Genomic DNA, 15,855 nt, shown 5'->3' on the forward strand with positions numbered 1-15,855 from the left:
TACACAATAAATTTTCTAAAGATTACTTCATCAAAAAACATTCAGATATGTTTTACAACATCAAAAGAGTATAAAGCCAAGTGCTTGTGTTTTGGGATTTGAACCCCCCATTAAAGGCAAGGTGTAAGTCAAGGAAGTTGAATTGAGATGGAACTTGAATGATTGACTAAGTACTTTGATCTAACTTCATGTATCACAATGATTAACAGAACCAATGTCCACCCTCTACTATCCCCTCTGCTATCAACTTGTTTAACCTCTAATCCTCCATCATCATTCAATCACTGAGTCTCTCAAAAAAGTACAGGTATCCCATGTCCAGGGGGGGATTCTTTGAGACCCCAACTTTCTCATCATTGAAAATTACCCATCTACCATCTTTATAGATATGAGCAACGTAATGACCACATTGGGTTGAGGTACCAATATGGCTCACTAGTCCAATCAGCCTATACCCTGTGTTCAAGTCAAAGGAAAACATGGTTCTCAGATATTAATAAAACTAACAAATATAGAGTTGCAAGGCAATTAACCAAAGGTTGAAAGAAGAGGGTAATAGACTAACTTCCTCCACCATCAGGTAGTGCAGCATCAACTGAAGTTCCATCACTACATGATGTGTCCATATCTGATGTCTCGGAAGCACCAGGATTGTTAAATATCCAATCAGTAGCTTTCTCAATGTCACCACCCTGTCACAAAATATTTATAAAAGGAGATATTTAAGTATTTAACAAATGGAAAGCGCCTAACAAAGAATTGAAGTCATGGTATTTGTATACTTCCCAAAAGCAGGAAACAAAATAAAAACAATCTGTGTATCATACCGATGCTTTCAGTGCCTTCCTAGCAAGGTCCTCATGAAAACCAAAGGAAACCAATGTATCAACTTGTGATTGATCAATATCAACATTTTTTCCTACTTGGGAAATTGGAGCATCAATGTCTGCAAAGAAAATTGCATACAAATGCACTTAAATTATGAGAAAACGGGTCTGACTTGAACTTAAGATGGCTATATATTCAAAGTAAAATACCTGGATCATCCATGTGAGCAAGCAACCAGTTCATTGCAGCTTCCACTCCAGTATTGGAGGTATTGATAGCAGCCTTTTGACAATGAAGAGAGCTAAATCCCATTGACATAAGTTGGGAAACAATACCCTCATCAGCTACAAGTTTTTGTTCCTCAGAATCCCCAGCACCTATCCAACATAAACCACAAATGTTAAATGTTAAATATTAAACTTCAATATGTTGAATATTCTCTCTCAAAGATTACAAAAGAGAAAAGTTCACTTTTGGTCCCTTGACTACACTAGCATTCTAAAAATTAATCCACAATATCGAATTTGCTTTAGTCTTGTAAGATTTTAAGTTTAAAATAGACAGAAGTATAGTGGGATGAAGAGTATTTATATAATTTACTTCGCCCTTTCTTTTATTCCTCTTCACATCCAAGTTCTTCCTCATTTCACTATTTTCAAACCCTAATTCCCCAACACATCTCATCTTCAATTATGAATTATGGTTTGGAATGTGGGAAAAATAATGGACTTGATATAAAGAGAACTAAAAGAGAGGGCTTACAGAACTACAAGGAAAAAATATCCCTTCAATCCAACCTACTTCTGCCCATTTTAACCCAACATCTAACAGATTTGCAATAACTCAATAACCCAATTTTGAAGTCAACGACCAATTTTGAGTCTGCCACTAATTGTAGCAAATTTCAGATGCCAATGATCTATCATACAAATGTTAACAAAATAGTAAAAACACATTACCAATGTAAAAATACCCTAACTTTACATTTTACAATTTCATATGCTCTTTGAAAAAGTTTCTTTAGCGTTAATGCATGCAAGAATCAAAATTTTCTATTTAGCTGATTATATGTAGAATATATTAACAGAAGAAGATAGCAAAGGAAAATATTTCATTTAGCAGTGAACTTCAGGAATATCAAAAGCAAAACATACCGCCTTCAGGTAATAGCTCCTCTCCAGGTTGAAGGCCCCTGCTGCGCATATCACTTATGTCTATGGTGTCAGGGACATCAATATAAACGTCTAGAAAGGCAAACCAGAAAAATAACAAAAATTAAATCATGCCTATTCAAGACATACACGTTACACAAACTTAGATAGCACATTAGCACCAGAAGAAAAACATACCTAGTTTCTTAGGTACCCATCCTTCCTCCATGACAAATTTTCGCATGTGTAAGACCAGATAATCAGGGAAGGAAGTCAAACCAGCAGTTCTATGAGAAACACAAGCAAATACATCCATCAAAACAACACCATGATGTGCAATTGAATTAATTTCTATTAACTTCACTAATTCATGAAGCAGTCTTGAACTAGCTATGATAACTCTACTGAACTCAGTCAAGGCTTAATAAAAAGTAGAGTTAAATGCTCACTTGGTTGCTGTTGTTCTTGTCTTTAAAGCAGAGCTGTAAAAATCATGAATCTCTTCTGGAGATGAAAAGCAGTCTAGGCAATCCTTCAAAGGCACCCTTGGGCGAACAATTTCATCAGCTGGCCTGAGAGAATTCAGTATGTTTAGTAAGAAAGACACAAAACGGAAACACATATTCTATGCTTGTCAGAACTTACATTTCCTTTCCTTCTGCAGCCTTCTCAGCCTTTGACTTTTGAAACTCTTCAAGCTCTTCTAAAATGCCAGAACATGAAATATAAGAATAAAGATGGAATATTTTGCAATAAGAAAGATAGAGCACTCACTTTTGTTAATAGCCTTGTCCAGAGGAATATTTAGTGAGAGGATGTAGTCATTCCTTTTGTTGTAAGCCACTTTACCAGATGGACATTGTATACGTTCTTCAATACCAAATTTGAAACTCCTTGAAGGATCAATCTTAGAGTTCCCAGAATTCATTCGTTCTACTTGATCAATAAAATGCAGGAAAAACTCCAAAGCATCCTATACACAAATCATGTCAACCAACTACAGTAATAATCTAATACAGAGGTAGTAATAAGCAATAATGTTTTTTAAATCATATAAAAAACCTAGAGAGTTGCAAGGACAATGAAGCATATTGACTAGAAATTGAATCAACCACATAAAGCTTACATCATTTCGACTACTGTTTATATACAGCTTAACAAAAAATGTACTACATTATGAATGCAATTCTTACAATATATTATCAAGCACGGGGATGAAATAATTATTATTCCTTTACCACGTTTTGCTAAACCGTCTATCTTACATTTCCTTTTAGGGATGATCAAATGAAGACTGCTTCATGCTTATGTGTGTATGCACGTATAGGGATAAGTATGTTTTGATAGTAATTACTGAGTTAATAGAAAGCAACAAGTGCCTTGCTTATTTTCAATTTACTATAAGATAATGAAGTGTGAATAAATGCAGGGACAAAATGACAACAAAATTACAAGTTTGTGATCATCTGGCTCATCCACAGCTAAAAGAAACTCTCATTATGCTATATAATGGCAGGCACCAGTTCTATGAACTCAGCATTCTTACTAAAATAAAAAGCCAAACTAGTTCTAAATGTCCAAGCATGTGAACATACCTGTTGTCTCATAGTTGAAAATTCAGGATGGCTTGCAGCAATAACTGACTTGAACATACGAGGACGAATACCCTCCTGTTTCTGGAATATGAGAAAAAGATACAGTGTAAAAGGATGTCAAAACACATCATTGGAGCATGACTTGCTTTGTTGTGAAGTTCTATAACATGTCTCAAGTCTTTGTGATAATATATGAATGTGCATCAGAAAGATTTATTTGTGCAGCTCCAATCTCCACTGTTTTAAAGGAGTTAAGATGACCTTTGAAAATTAAATGATTTTTTTGGGTACTACCTTATCCTTTGGTTACATACTTACATGGGGCGTATCCTAACCAGTCTCTTTTGATGAGTGCTTAGATTGTTTCAAACTTGTAAAGACCTGTGTTGCACCTCTTTTTTCACTACCATATCTTTTAGGTGGCACCCTTTTCTTTTGGTTACAAGAGGAGTATCCTAATCACACTTCTCACTTTTGTTGGGAGGTTTAGATAGATTCAAACTTGTAAAGGCCTGTGTTGTGCCTCTTTTTTTTCTGGCCATTATTTTTGGATGGTAGACCCTTGGTACCGTTTAATTATACCTTTTACTTATCAGGACAAAGAAGTTAAGTCAGAAAGCTTAGCAGTGTTAAACTACACTTTTGAGTATTTGCAGTATAATCTTTCCGGAAACTTAAAATTCTGTTAATAGCAAAAGAGAGGAATAATGCCTGCAGGAAATGATTGTGCACCATACATACCTCTGTACCCGGAACTGAGTATTTACCAGAAAGCAAGCCATGGGCAAGTTTCGTACTGACAAATAAAGGAAAAATGTCAAAGCCAGCCCCATAGAACTAACAATGAAATATTTAATATTTCTAGAACTTTGTGATCTAATCTAATCATGTGCTAAAAATATATGTTAAACAGAGGAATAAAGAGGCCAATTACAGGGAACCACAATTAACATTCCTGGAAATGAATGTTCATTATAGAACTATTAATTAGCTAAAACTTACAGCTGCATGTTAAGGTCTACAGTTGGATCAGCAGGAGCCATAGTAAAAGCTGTTTTCAGACTCTGTTCTAGAAAGTACCTAATAGAGATTAGACAAAATGGTAAATCCAAAAATGAAAAGCAAGACTCTGTTCCAACAAGTACCGAAAAGAAATTAAGAGCAATATTATTCTAAATATGGAGCTGACTAATGCATATTAAATTGGAGGGAAAAACTTACCGGGTACAAAATGAATGTGTTGAGAACACAACTTGCATTGTTGCAGCCAAATAGCAACTGCCAGGGAAGATTAAAAAATATATTAGAAAGATGAAAGAAGTATAAACAATTGATAGAAAGCTCAACTAAGCCTTAGTCCCGATTAAGGTGGCGTTTGGTTGGGGATTTTTGTACTCTACTATTGGATTTGATACTCATTACGAGTTACGACATTGCCATTGTTTGTTTGCCTACTTTTTTTGTCCTACTATTGTTTTCAAATCCTTTAGTACTCATAAAGCCAATCACCAGTTCCATCCCCTACTTTTGAACAACAGAATAAAAATGAAGAAAAAAAAATAAATAAATAAATAAATCATGTTCATGCATTCAATAATCAATATAGAACTTTATATGTTGGTATATATGCATTATATATTTTTATTTTAATTACTTATTTATTTTGATTCCAATTCCTATTTACTACTAAACAGAAAGACTTTGTCTACTTAGAGCCATTACAATTACCCAGTATTTAATTCAAAGTATGACTCCGGTTCCAATGTTTGAACCAAACGCCCCCTTAGTTGTGGTTACAATAAAAAATTTAGAGAAACCCGCTAAACAAAACTAGCAATACCTGTTGCCAAGATTGACAAGTCCTGTATATCCTGGTCCAAAAAGTGGTTCAACATCCTGTCCAGTTTCTTGAATCCGGTTCCAGTCAAAGTTGAAGTTTTGATCAAGTTCTCTTTCAGCAGTCGTCATTTCAGTCTTTACAAGAGAAAGTGATAAAGGAAAAAAGTAATCAATCAGCTTCTTTGGACTCATCGCAGTAAAAAAAAAGATTGGCAGCAGATTCAAATTGCAATTTGACAATAGCTTTAAGAGACAAGATTTAAGGAGACAGAGTAAAACAGACAACACAGAAATTCACAACCCATAGGTTCACAGTTTGATTTTGTAAACACCATGAACATAATATAGCAACACATCAAGCAGAATTTTCTGAGTGCCTAGAATTTCATATAGAGCTTTCTCAAACAAAAAGGGTACTGACCTTCTGTAAGGAGGAAAAATCAATACCAAAGTGAGCAAGATGTTGCGCTAAAAGTGGGTCCACAACACTATCGTCTTCCGGATAAGAATAAACATCTGAGCTGCCAAAATATACAACTCATGAGCAGTACATTTAACTCCAAAACAGATATAGATAAATGAAATGTGTGTTCCCTATTGGGTTTAGAATATCCAATACATGTAGCTTCAAGTCCACATTGTTTGGGGACACTTCTCATTCACACTATTTCTCACCCAACTGTCCAATGTTACATACCCAAGAAGGGTAAACAAACCTATAATGTTATCTCTATGATTTAAGATCGCATTACCTGCTCCCTCTAAATCAGCTGTTATTGTTCCAAGCTTGACTGCTAGAGGATAACCAGTTTCTCTGTAATGGTTAACAGCATGATCATTACCACCACTTCCGTCCCAATTTCTCCTACCACAAAGGATTGTCCCATCAGTTAGATTCAGCCAAAGATTTTCAGTCTTATCACATTTGGAACACTTCCACCCTGATGGAGGAACAACAACACCATTGTCAAGCTGTACTAGTTCCATGGCATATTTACTGGTTAGTTTCTTATCAGCTGTCCAGGCAGCAACTTGCTCTTTCCTCTCAGCACTCTCAGCCAATAAAATAGCATCAACAGCCAACCTTATCTGTAATTTTATAGAGCAGCAAAACCCAAATGTCACTCTAGAACACAAGACACTTTTTGCATGACACATTTCCACACGTGTTACAATTAGAAAAGGGGATACTCACCTTCTCTGGCAACTCAACTGAAGGAAATGGAAGAGTCAAATAATCTGGCAATAAGACTATTTGATAGCTCTCATCATACTCAGGTTCATTGTTATCAAAACCCCCTTCAAGACCTAGAAAGACAAACACACAAACAAGATGGACTATCAATATTAATGGAACACTTATTTGATGGGAAAATCTAAGGAGATATAGTACGTAACAAAATGCTTGCCCAAGCCAAACACAGCCCTCTGAACTGGGCATGATATAATGCATTGCAACAATAGTTTGAGATCCTATAACCATCAAATAGCAAAAAGTCCTTCATGAAGTCAATAATACATTAATAAGTTCTCAATTTACGGAAGATCGGAGATGCAGGCTTTCTTTTTTCCATATGAATTAGAAAACAAAAAGAAGTTGTTCATATTTTTAAACTTTCATCTCCTGGAATGACCTCAGGTGCCTACTCACGTAAGTTCAATGACTAAAGGTTGTGCCACATGAAATTTAGTCCTCAGCCATTCAGTCACAGAAAATGAAGGAATTCCAAAGCTAAAGTACAGCAGTTTTCAGTCGGAGCACCTAAACCAAGTAACCAACAGCCTCCTTTATCCCCCAGCCCTCAACAATCAAAGAATCATAAAATAAAGAAGGGGATCGATTACATTAAACATTATAAATACCCTATTTCTTCACCACATGCTTGCCAAACCAAATAGTGTTAGTGTAAGCCATCCTCATATATGTGTATGAAGCACATGCTTACAATCATGAAAAATGAGCATATAGTGCATCTAGGAACACATATAGCTAACACATCAATAGAAGAAAAAATGCTACGATATAGACGGCTTACACCTAGTGGCTTACATAATTGCCACCAGAATTTCACAAGGGATAGATGTCTACAAACATCAAAGAAAGTTTAGAAAATTAAGTAACACTGTAATTGAATTTTGAAACCTACTACCACTGCTCATATAATGCAACGCTCAATCTACATTACAAGCTTAACCTACCTATAGCCAAAAGAGTTGGTTTCTTGGAAGGTCTATCTTCAGCAACTGCCTTCACGGTCTGCTTTATATGCAAATAAACTGGGTTTCCAGTCTTTTCATAGTTCCAACCTACATACTCCTTTCCAAATGCTAAAAAAGTGCTCATGTCAACAAACAGTCCACCCTCAGATCTCTGTAAAATGTAACAATTAAACACCATTAAAACATCATACATACCAGGCTTCATCACACCAGATCAGTAGCAAATAATGACTTCAATCAGTAGCATTAGAGAGTAAAATATGTTCATAATAATTTACAGTAGTACAACAGAAGAGCAGTAGCATTACAACTTAGTAAACAGGCAACATTATTTTGAAACAACTTTCAAAAATTAACAGTTGCGTTCCAAAATAATGTCAGCTTCATAATTGATAACTGATAAACCCTAACAAGCTCAAAATGAAGTAGCGTCAATAATTACAATCATCGATATCAAAAACAAAAGCAAAAACAAAAAGCAAAGAAGTTCTAACTGGAAATGAAAAAATCAAACTATCAACCAACGACGAATAGGCTAGCAAATATAAACACAGCAAAAAGCGAAGAAAGCACTAAATGCATACTGTTAGATCAAACGGTATGTATGAATTACCGGAGTATCGAAGGAGACGCAGCATTCATGCTTGTAGATTCGGGTTGTAGGCTCTGGAATCCGAACTCGGGAGAGATTCGATCGAAGAAGCTCCATCCAATTTCAAACTATGTATCGGTGTGTGAAAATGAAGTTGTATCAAGTGTGCGTACATATATAGTGTACATATTCCTTGCCCAGTGGTTAAGTTAGGGGTGGGGACGGGTCGGATTCTGATCAATCTTTCAAAATGTTGTTCGTGTATCCATTGGTCCGGGTCGGATTCTATATCCTCCGCAATGCTCATTACATTCTGCCCTGTTTGATCGTACCCGAAACTGATCAGCCCAATATCTGTTCAGTGCAAATTATTGTATGGATCATGGTCCACGTAATGCAGTGTGAATCATAACATAAATTTGTAATATACTAGATGTACATTATTTGTGTACTGAATGTACATTATACAATATAATGTACATTCGTTGAATACAATGTACATTTTTAATATATTAAAAGTACATTATTTTTTTATACTGAGTGTACATTACTTGATAGTATGGTCCACACAGATATGTGGACCATGGTTCACACAATAATGATTGCTAGTTCACGGCAAATTATACAGAGTCTACCTTACATGGTGAACCCTGATCCAAAAATAATCTTCAAATTTTGTATTGCAGTTGACCAATCCTTATACCATGAACTCTGGTCCGATACGAAGTTGTTTTATTAAGTTTTTGGGGAGTTGAAGTGACGGACATCGTTCAGTCCGTCCAATCCCCGTTAGAGTTTTTTTTTAAAATAAAATATAAAAACAGAGTCGTCTTCTTCCACACGCCTCACTTCATTTCGAAAATCAAAAGTCAAAAACTACTCTAAAAAGATCCCGCGAAACAACAAAATCAAGAACGAAGAAGCAACAAAACAGTTCAGACAAACACAACGACTTGTTCAGATTGGGAAATTTGAAAAATCACACATAATTTATGTACATATGTAATGAAATTTATCCACATTTGCATGAAAATTTAATATTAATAACCATTTGCAGTTAATTAGGGTTATATATAACTGAGTATTATGAATATGAATTCTCCAATTGAGTACATTATGAATTTCAATTTCATATCTCACACTAGACAGAAATGATAATATTAGACTTGCGATTATGTGTATTCTATTAACAGTTTATGTGTATTCTATAATATAATTCTTTACATTATTATTAATTTGAATATCATACCTCATAAAACAGAAATGATAATACTTAGACTTGTGATTATGTGTATTCTATTAAAAGTTTATGTGCATTCTGTTATATAATTATGTGCATTGTGAATTTGAATACCATACCTCAAGAAACAGAAATGATAATACTTATACTTATGATTATGTGTATTTTATTAATAGATTATGTGTATTCTGTAACGTTTTCCTATTTATCATTATCATAACATTAGGATAAGTTATGATAATATTAAGAGTTTGATATGTGGTGCAACACTATCAATCTGATAGCTAGACTTTAGGAGTCTTAGGGTTTAGGAGACCTATTGTTATACGACAACCACAATGATGGTCAGTGGTTATATAAGGTTCCAAGTCCTCTCACTGCTCACACTTCATTCCTTATACACCATCTAGAGAGAGCTGAGCAAAGTGAGACAAAATACTCACGTAAACTCTGCAGCAGTCCAGGACATTCAACCTTCATCAACCTAGAGCTATGGATGGAGGTAAGTGCGATCCTTACTATCGCATATTAAGTTCTATGTGATAAATTAAGTCTAACGGTTGGTATCAGTGTCATATAACCTCTGCCTGGTTCGTTTTAATTTGCAATAATATTCGCACTTATGTTTATATACATCATTGTATAATACAATTCTGTACATTATGAATTTCAATTCCATACCTCTTACAAGACAGAAATGATAATACTTAGACTTGTGATTATGCGTATTCTATTAATAATTTATGTGTATTTTTTTTATATAATTCCGTACATTATATGCTTTTAATAATATTTTGTTTATACATCCTTAAAGTTTAATATCTATAGTTCTCAAAACTAATTAAACACTACTATAAATATATTCTACAGTTGATTACCTTTGGTAAGTACCTCCAGCTAAAGAAGAATTCCCTACCATGAAGATGAAAAATATGCAAGTAGAATATATGGATATGCCATGGAAAAACAAAGACAATGTAACAGATCGTGACATATACTCCATGAGGCATATACTCCATAAGTCGGCTCGATTCCTCTCCTCGTCATCATGAACCCGAGGAACTTTCCGGTCTGTACAGCAAATGTGCATTTAGTCGGGTTGAGCCTCAGCCGGTGACGCCTCATAATTTCAAAAGTCCGTCTCAGGTCAGACGCGTGGTCGCACATGCTCCTGCTTTTTACAAGCATATCGTCTATGTAGGCCTCCATCGTCTTGCCAATCAGTTCTCCGAACAAGGCGTTCACCATCCTTTGGTAAGTGGCTCCCGCATTGCGGAGGCCGAACGGCATCACCCGGTAACAGTACAGACCGTCCGGGGTAATGAACGCTGTTTTCGTTTCATCTTCCTCGGCCATCATCACCTGGTGGTAGCCCTTGAAAGCATCCATGAAACTCAGGAGCTCGGCCCCCGCGGTCTCGTCGACCATCTGGTGGATGCTCGGGAAGGGGAACGGGTCCAGTGGGCATGCCTTGTTGAGGTCGGTATAATCTACGCACATCCTCCAGGCCGGGGGCTTGGGGACGAGGACCACGTTCGCCAACCATTCGGGGTACTGGACTTCTCTGATGTGTCCGGCAGCTACTAAAGATCTAGTCTCCGTTCTGACGAACTCTCGCCGGTCGGAGGAGAGGTGTCGTTGCTTTTGCTTTACCGGTCGCGAGCCCGGCCGTACCGCCAGCCGGTGACAGATAGTTCGGCGATCTATCCCCGGCATGTCCTCCGGTCCCCTCGCGAAGATATCCGAGTACTCCCTGAGGACACCAATGATCGATGCCCTTAACTCCGCGGGCAAGGCCGCGCCAATCTTTATCGCTCGGTCAGGCCGATCTTCAGTCAAGACGACTAGCTCCACGTCCTCCGAGGGCTCGGGTTGTTCAGACCGGGAGTCTTCCTTCTTGCTGATGGTGTTAATTCGAGACGTGCTAGCATCCTGTTTCTGCACTACCCGGACATAGCATCGTCGGGCCGATTGGGGGTCTCCTCGGACTGTGCCCACACCCTCGGGTGTTTGGAACTTCATACAGAGGTGCGGCATTGATATGATCGCTCCGAGCTGAGAGATTCCCAGCCTGCCTAAGATGGCATTGTGGACACATGCCAGGTCGACAACGACAAATTCCATCATCACATGGAGCACTCTTGGGACCGATCCCACCTCCACAGGTAAACGAACGACACCCTCCGGATGGATCATGGCACCCGTAAAACCGGAGAGCGGGGTCCGGATGGGAGTTAGCTGGGATCGATCTAACTGGAGCTTTCGGAAGACCTCCAAATACATGACGTTCACACTGGATCCGGTGTCGACCATCACTCGCTGGACGTCAACGCCGTTGATGTCGATAGTTACTACCAACGCTTCGGTCGAGCAGTCGGGGCTGCTCGGTAAATCGCGGTCGGTGAACACGATGGGTTCTATTTTCGTTCTCTTTTCCGGGGCCGCATCCTCGACTATGTCGACATGCAGGTCTCTAGCCCAATTACGGCGTTCTCCCGCAGTGTCCCCGCCACCCGGGCCTCCGAAGATAACATGGATCACTGGCTTTTGAGCGGTGGCGGAGGTTCCCTGTCCAGGTCGGGGTCTTTATCCTTCTTATCCTTGTCCTTCTTAAAGTACTTCCTCCAACCTCTCCGGTTCTTCTTCTTTTTCTCGGCGAACTGGGCCAACTCTCCGGTCTGTAGCAAGTCCTCGATCAGGCCCTTAAGCACATGACACTCCTCGGTGTCATGCCCCCCGGTTGCGGTGGTACGCACAATATTTATCTTTGTCCGGGCCGTCTCTCGCCGGGGCGGGCAACTGGATCAGGTGATAATTCTGGGCGAACTGTAGGACTTCCGTGATCGGTCTAGTCAGGGGGGTATAGATCGGGTTTCCATCGCGATCTTTCTGTCGCGAGGTGTTCGGGCGGCGGTCCCTCTGGTTCTGATCCCTCCGCGGCCCCCCAGTTTCCATCAACCTCTTGGCCGAGTTCGCCTCCGTGGCAGTAGCATAAGCCACTACTCTGCGCACAGCGTCTTCATAACAGGTCGGCGGCCTGAGTATAAGATCCTGGTACAGGTTCCCCGCCCTTAGAGAGTTCAACAGCAGGTTGGTGGCGGTTACGTCATCCACAGGCTCAATTTCCGTCATTTCCTTGTTCCATCGCTCGATAAAGACAGAGAGCGGTTCACCGTCCAGCTGTTTGGCGTTCTCCAGATGAGAGAAATGTTTCTTCACGGTCTTGGACATGGCGAAGTGGTCGACGAATCTTTGGGCTAGGTCTCGAAAATTCGAGATAGAACCCGGTTCCAAGGTGCGGAACCACTCCGCAGCTCTCCCAGTCAGTGTTGAGTAGAACGCCCGACACATGACGGCCTCGGATACCCCCATCATGAGCATGTTGCCATAGTAGAGGTTGACATGCTGTTCGGGATCCAACCTGCCTGCATACTCTTTGTCCCCGAGAACGCGCAGGTCTATTGGATAAGGCTCGCTCATGAGCTCCTGTGTAAAGGGCGTACGGAGCAGATTGCTCGCCCGGTCGGTGGGTCGATCAGCTCCTTCCTCACGCTTCCATCTGTTGAACTCCGCTCGGACCTGATCGAGTATTCCCCGTGAGAGACAAGATGAACGGGTTGGATCACGGTGTCTATGGTGACGAGAGTCCGAAGAACTGGTCTCACTCGAATCGGCTTCGCTCGTGGTCGGGATGTGCAAAGATCGGCGCCCTCTCTCCATCGGCGGGTCTATTCGGTCTAGAACGCTGACTCGTGGCACCCCTTCTCGGGCTGGAGGTGGCCTGGAACCTGAGGCGCTCAAACGTGACAGCGCAGGGCGGCGCGCCGGGGTCGGTTCTTGCAACCTGGAAGACACCGGTCGCCTCTCAGACTGTGCCCTCCTCAATGCGGGCGAGTGAGTGGCTGCAGCCTCGATCGTCGTGGTGTCCGGATGTGGGACTGGAGGCTGAACCTGCGGCTGAGCGGGTGGCACTGGTTGGAACGAGAAAGAGGGGGCGTAAGGCTGCGGGTAGAACCGAGGGGAGTTGGCCCACCATTGAGCGGTCGGGTCGAGCGGGTACGCGAGGTACTGATATGGTACCGGTCCGACCGGTATAGGAAATGCCTGGGGGGGTGAATCATGTTGACGGGATCGGCCACCGGCGGATTAACGATATTGTTCGGGTCGCCTCGGGAGCTAAGGCGAGAACGCAGATCAGAAGGTGCCTCCTGTTCCGGGTCAGTAGCAGCAAAGTAGTCCATGTAAGGGTACATGACTGGAGATCGAAGTCGGGCAGAACAGAAATCGGCTTGGTACTTCGGTCCCCACAGACAGCGCCAAAAATGATATAGCAAAATACGGGCCAGTATACTCGTATTAATATTTGGTAGAGTACAAGGTAGAATACTCCAGGTGAGACCGAGCTACGTGACAGTGGGTCAGAGGTTCCCGGTCTCGTTAGCTAATGTTCTCCCAGCAATAGCCAAAAGTCCTCTCCCCCGCATTAAATGTACCTCTTATAGTGCCCCCGACAATACTTCCGGTCTAACGGCATGTAGGACGCGTGGCGGACATGCACCGGTCACCCTATCGGTCCAGCGCGCCCGCGAGTGCTTATGTGGGCGCGGAGTCTCTGGTTCGAACCTCTGCGAAGGCCTTGACTGTGGCTCGGAGCGCAAGGCTGCCCGGCCCGGTCAGATCGGGCAGAAGTTTCGGAGGGTGATCAACCCCTATGCAGACCGGGAGGACAGGATGTGTAGACCGGGATTTTATCCCTATCATGTAGAATTATTAGTATAAACCAAATAAACCAAATTAGCAAGTATGAATGCATTTATTGTGTTCACTTTTACTGCAACAGACAAAGCATAATTACAAATCCCAATAGCTTCATTTTTTGAACTGCAAATAACTTTTACAATAATTTGTGTAGTAGTGGAAAATAAGTTTTTCAAAGAGTTTTGTTGAATCAAATAAATATCTTAGAGATGGCGGAGGAAACTCTCTCTCGGTGAAACAGCGAGGAACAAGATGTCCTTGAGCGCAGTACCAAAAAAATGAAAACGTCTATGGAATCGCCGATGGGCGAAGCTTCACAAAACAAGGAAGGCAGTACGTCGGAGGCGCCGACTGGAAAAAGATCGTTCAATCAGATAATTGCGAATGAAGCCATTAACGAGTGCGTGAACCAATTTGAATTGGATCTTATTTCCAATGATGAGGAAGATGCTCCTGACGATATAATCGATGGGAGTTGTCCAGTAATTAGGCTTACTAAGGAGGAGAAACTCCGTCAGAGAAGTAAGTGGGAACAAACTCTCATTGTAAAAGTGCTGGGTAGAAGCGTAGGATATGCATATTTGCTGAAAAGGCTGAATGCTTTGTGGCATCCAAAGGCTCGAATGGAGCTAGTTACCATTGAGGGGGGTATTTTCTCGTCAAGTTTGCTTCAGTGGAGGACTATGAATTTGCAAAGTATGGAGGACCCTGGATGGTCCTTGACCATTACCTGATTGTAAAGGAGTGAGTTTCGAATTTCGATCTAATTATAGACAAGACGGAGACCGTAATAGTTTGGGTTCGGTTCTCGTGCTTGTCGGGGTAATATTATGATCATAACTTTCTCATGAGAGTTAGCAGTAAAATTGGTAAGCCCATAAACATTGACACGGCAACGAGTTTTGTTTCTCGGGCTATGTTTGCAAGGATCTGCGTCGAGGTGGATATCACTAAACCTCTCCTATCTAAGTTTATGCTAAGGAGGAAGGTGAGAGGTGTGATTTATGAAGGACTACATCTCATTTGTTTCAAATGTGGAATGTACGGGCATAATGCCAAGAGCTGCCCTCAGAACCACGAACATGTTGACGAAGAAGAACAAACTGAGGCGGGAGAAGGAGGTGGCCCGACGGCTGTGAGGGCTGTTTCTGGGAACGAAGGTCAAGGAAGCATAAAAGGTAAGAAAGTAGTGAATAAGGAAAACATTCAAATTAGGCCTAAAGTTACGGATGATTATGGTCCCTGAATGGTAGCTGAACGAAAGGAGAGGAGATGACCGAAGAGTCAGGAAAAAAGATATCAGTATGGGAAAGATTATGGTAAGAAAGACGTGCACAAAGAATGAAAGGAAAAGGAAAAAGTAGGTACGATTTTGGGATCCGGATTCTCCATCGGTATGGGAAAGATTATGGTAAGAAAGATTATGGCCTAAAGTAGGTACGATTTCGGGATCCGGATTCCCATACTGATTCTCCTTTTCCTTTCATTGTTTGTGCACGTCTTTCTTACCATAATCTTTCCCATACTGAAAGGAAAAAAAACACAAAATAAATTCATTATAAAAAATAATTTTTAAAAGCACAATTATATTGGATCACATCGTTTTTTGTGTTGAACCCCCCCCCCTCCCTC

The 15,855-nt window shown here is 40.5% G+C and overlaps 1 protein-coding gene across 2 annotated transcripts; it reads right to left on the reverse strand.

The window, feature by feature from the left end:
* On the reverse strand, positions 1-8,413 carry LOC116004768 (ubiquitin carboxyl-terminal hydrolase 14). Of its 2 annotated transcripts, none has more exons than XM_031244931.1 (19): positions 8,247-8,409; positions 7,613-7,784; positions 6,609-6,721; positions 6,166-6,502; positions 5,835-5,929; positions 5,415-5,548; positions 4,796-4,852; positions 4,577-4,654; positions 4,316-4,370; positions 3,575-3,655; positions 2,754-2,952; positions 2,625-2,682; positions 2,429-2,551; positions 2,178-2,266; positions 1,983-2,072; positions 1,038-1,205; positions 828-946; positions 566-692; positions 1-456 (listed from the first exon to the last, which is right to left on the reverse strand). In XM_031244931.1, exons 1-19 carry the CDS (start codon positions 8,340-8,342, stop codon positions 278-280), a joined length of 2,370 nt encoding a protein of 789 aa, XP_031100791.1. In that variant the 5' UTR covers positions 8,343-8,409; the 3' UTR covers positions 1-277. The 2 variants fall into 2 exon arrangements, with proteins under 2 accessions (XP_031100791.1, XP_031100792.1); XM_031244932.1 differs by having other exon boundaries at positions 278-456; positions 2,625-2,679; positions 8,247-8,413.
* Between the last annotated feature and the right edge of the window lie 7,442 nt (positions 8,414-15,855).

This window comes from Ipomoea triloba, chromosome 14 (genome assembly GCF_003576645.1).
Source record: "Ipomoea triloba cultivar NCNSP0323 chromosome 14, ASM357664v1".
NCBI classification, from domain to species: Eukaryota; Viridiplantae; Streptophyta; class Magnoliopsida; order Solanales; family Convolvulaceae; genus Ipomoea; species Ipomoea triloba.

Bases quoted from the DNA above. Each gene is read 5' to 3' on its own strand.
- LOC116004768 (XM_031244931.1), bottom strand. From the start codon at position 8,342: ATGGAGCTTCTTCGATCGAATCTCTCCCGAGTTCGGATTCCAGAGCCT. The intron at 5,930-6,165 runs GTAATGCGATCT...TTGGCAGCTCAG, and splicing joins AGCTGATTTAGAGGGAGCAG to ATGTTTATTCTTATCCGGAA. The intron at 2,683-2,753 runs GTGAGTGCTCTA...CTGGCATTTTAG, and splicing joins GGACAAGGCTATTAACAAAA to AAGAGCTTGAAGAGTTTCAA.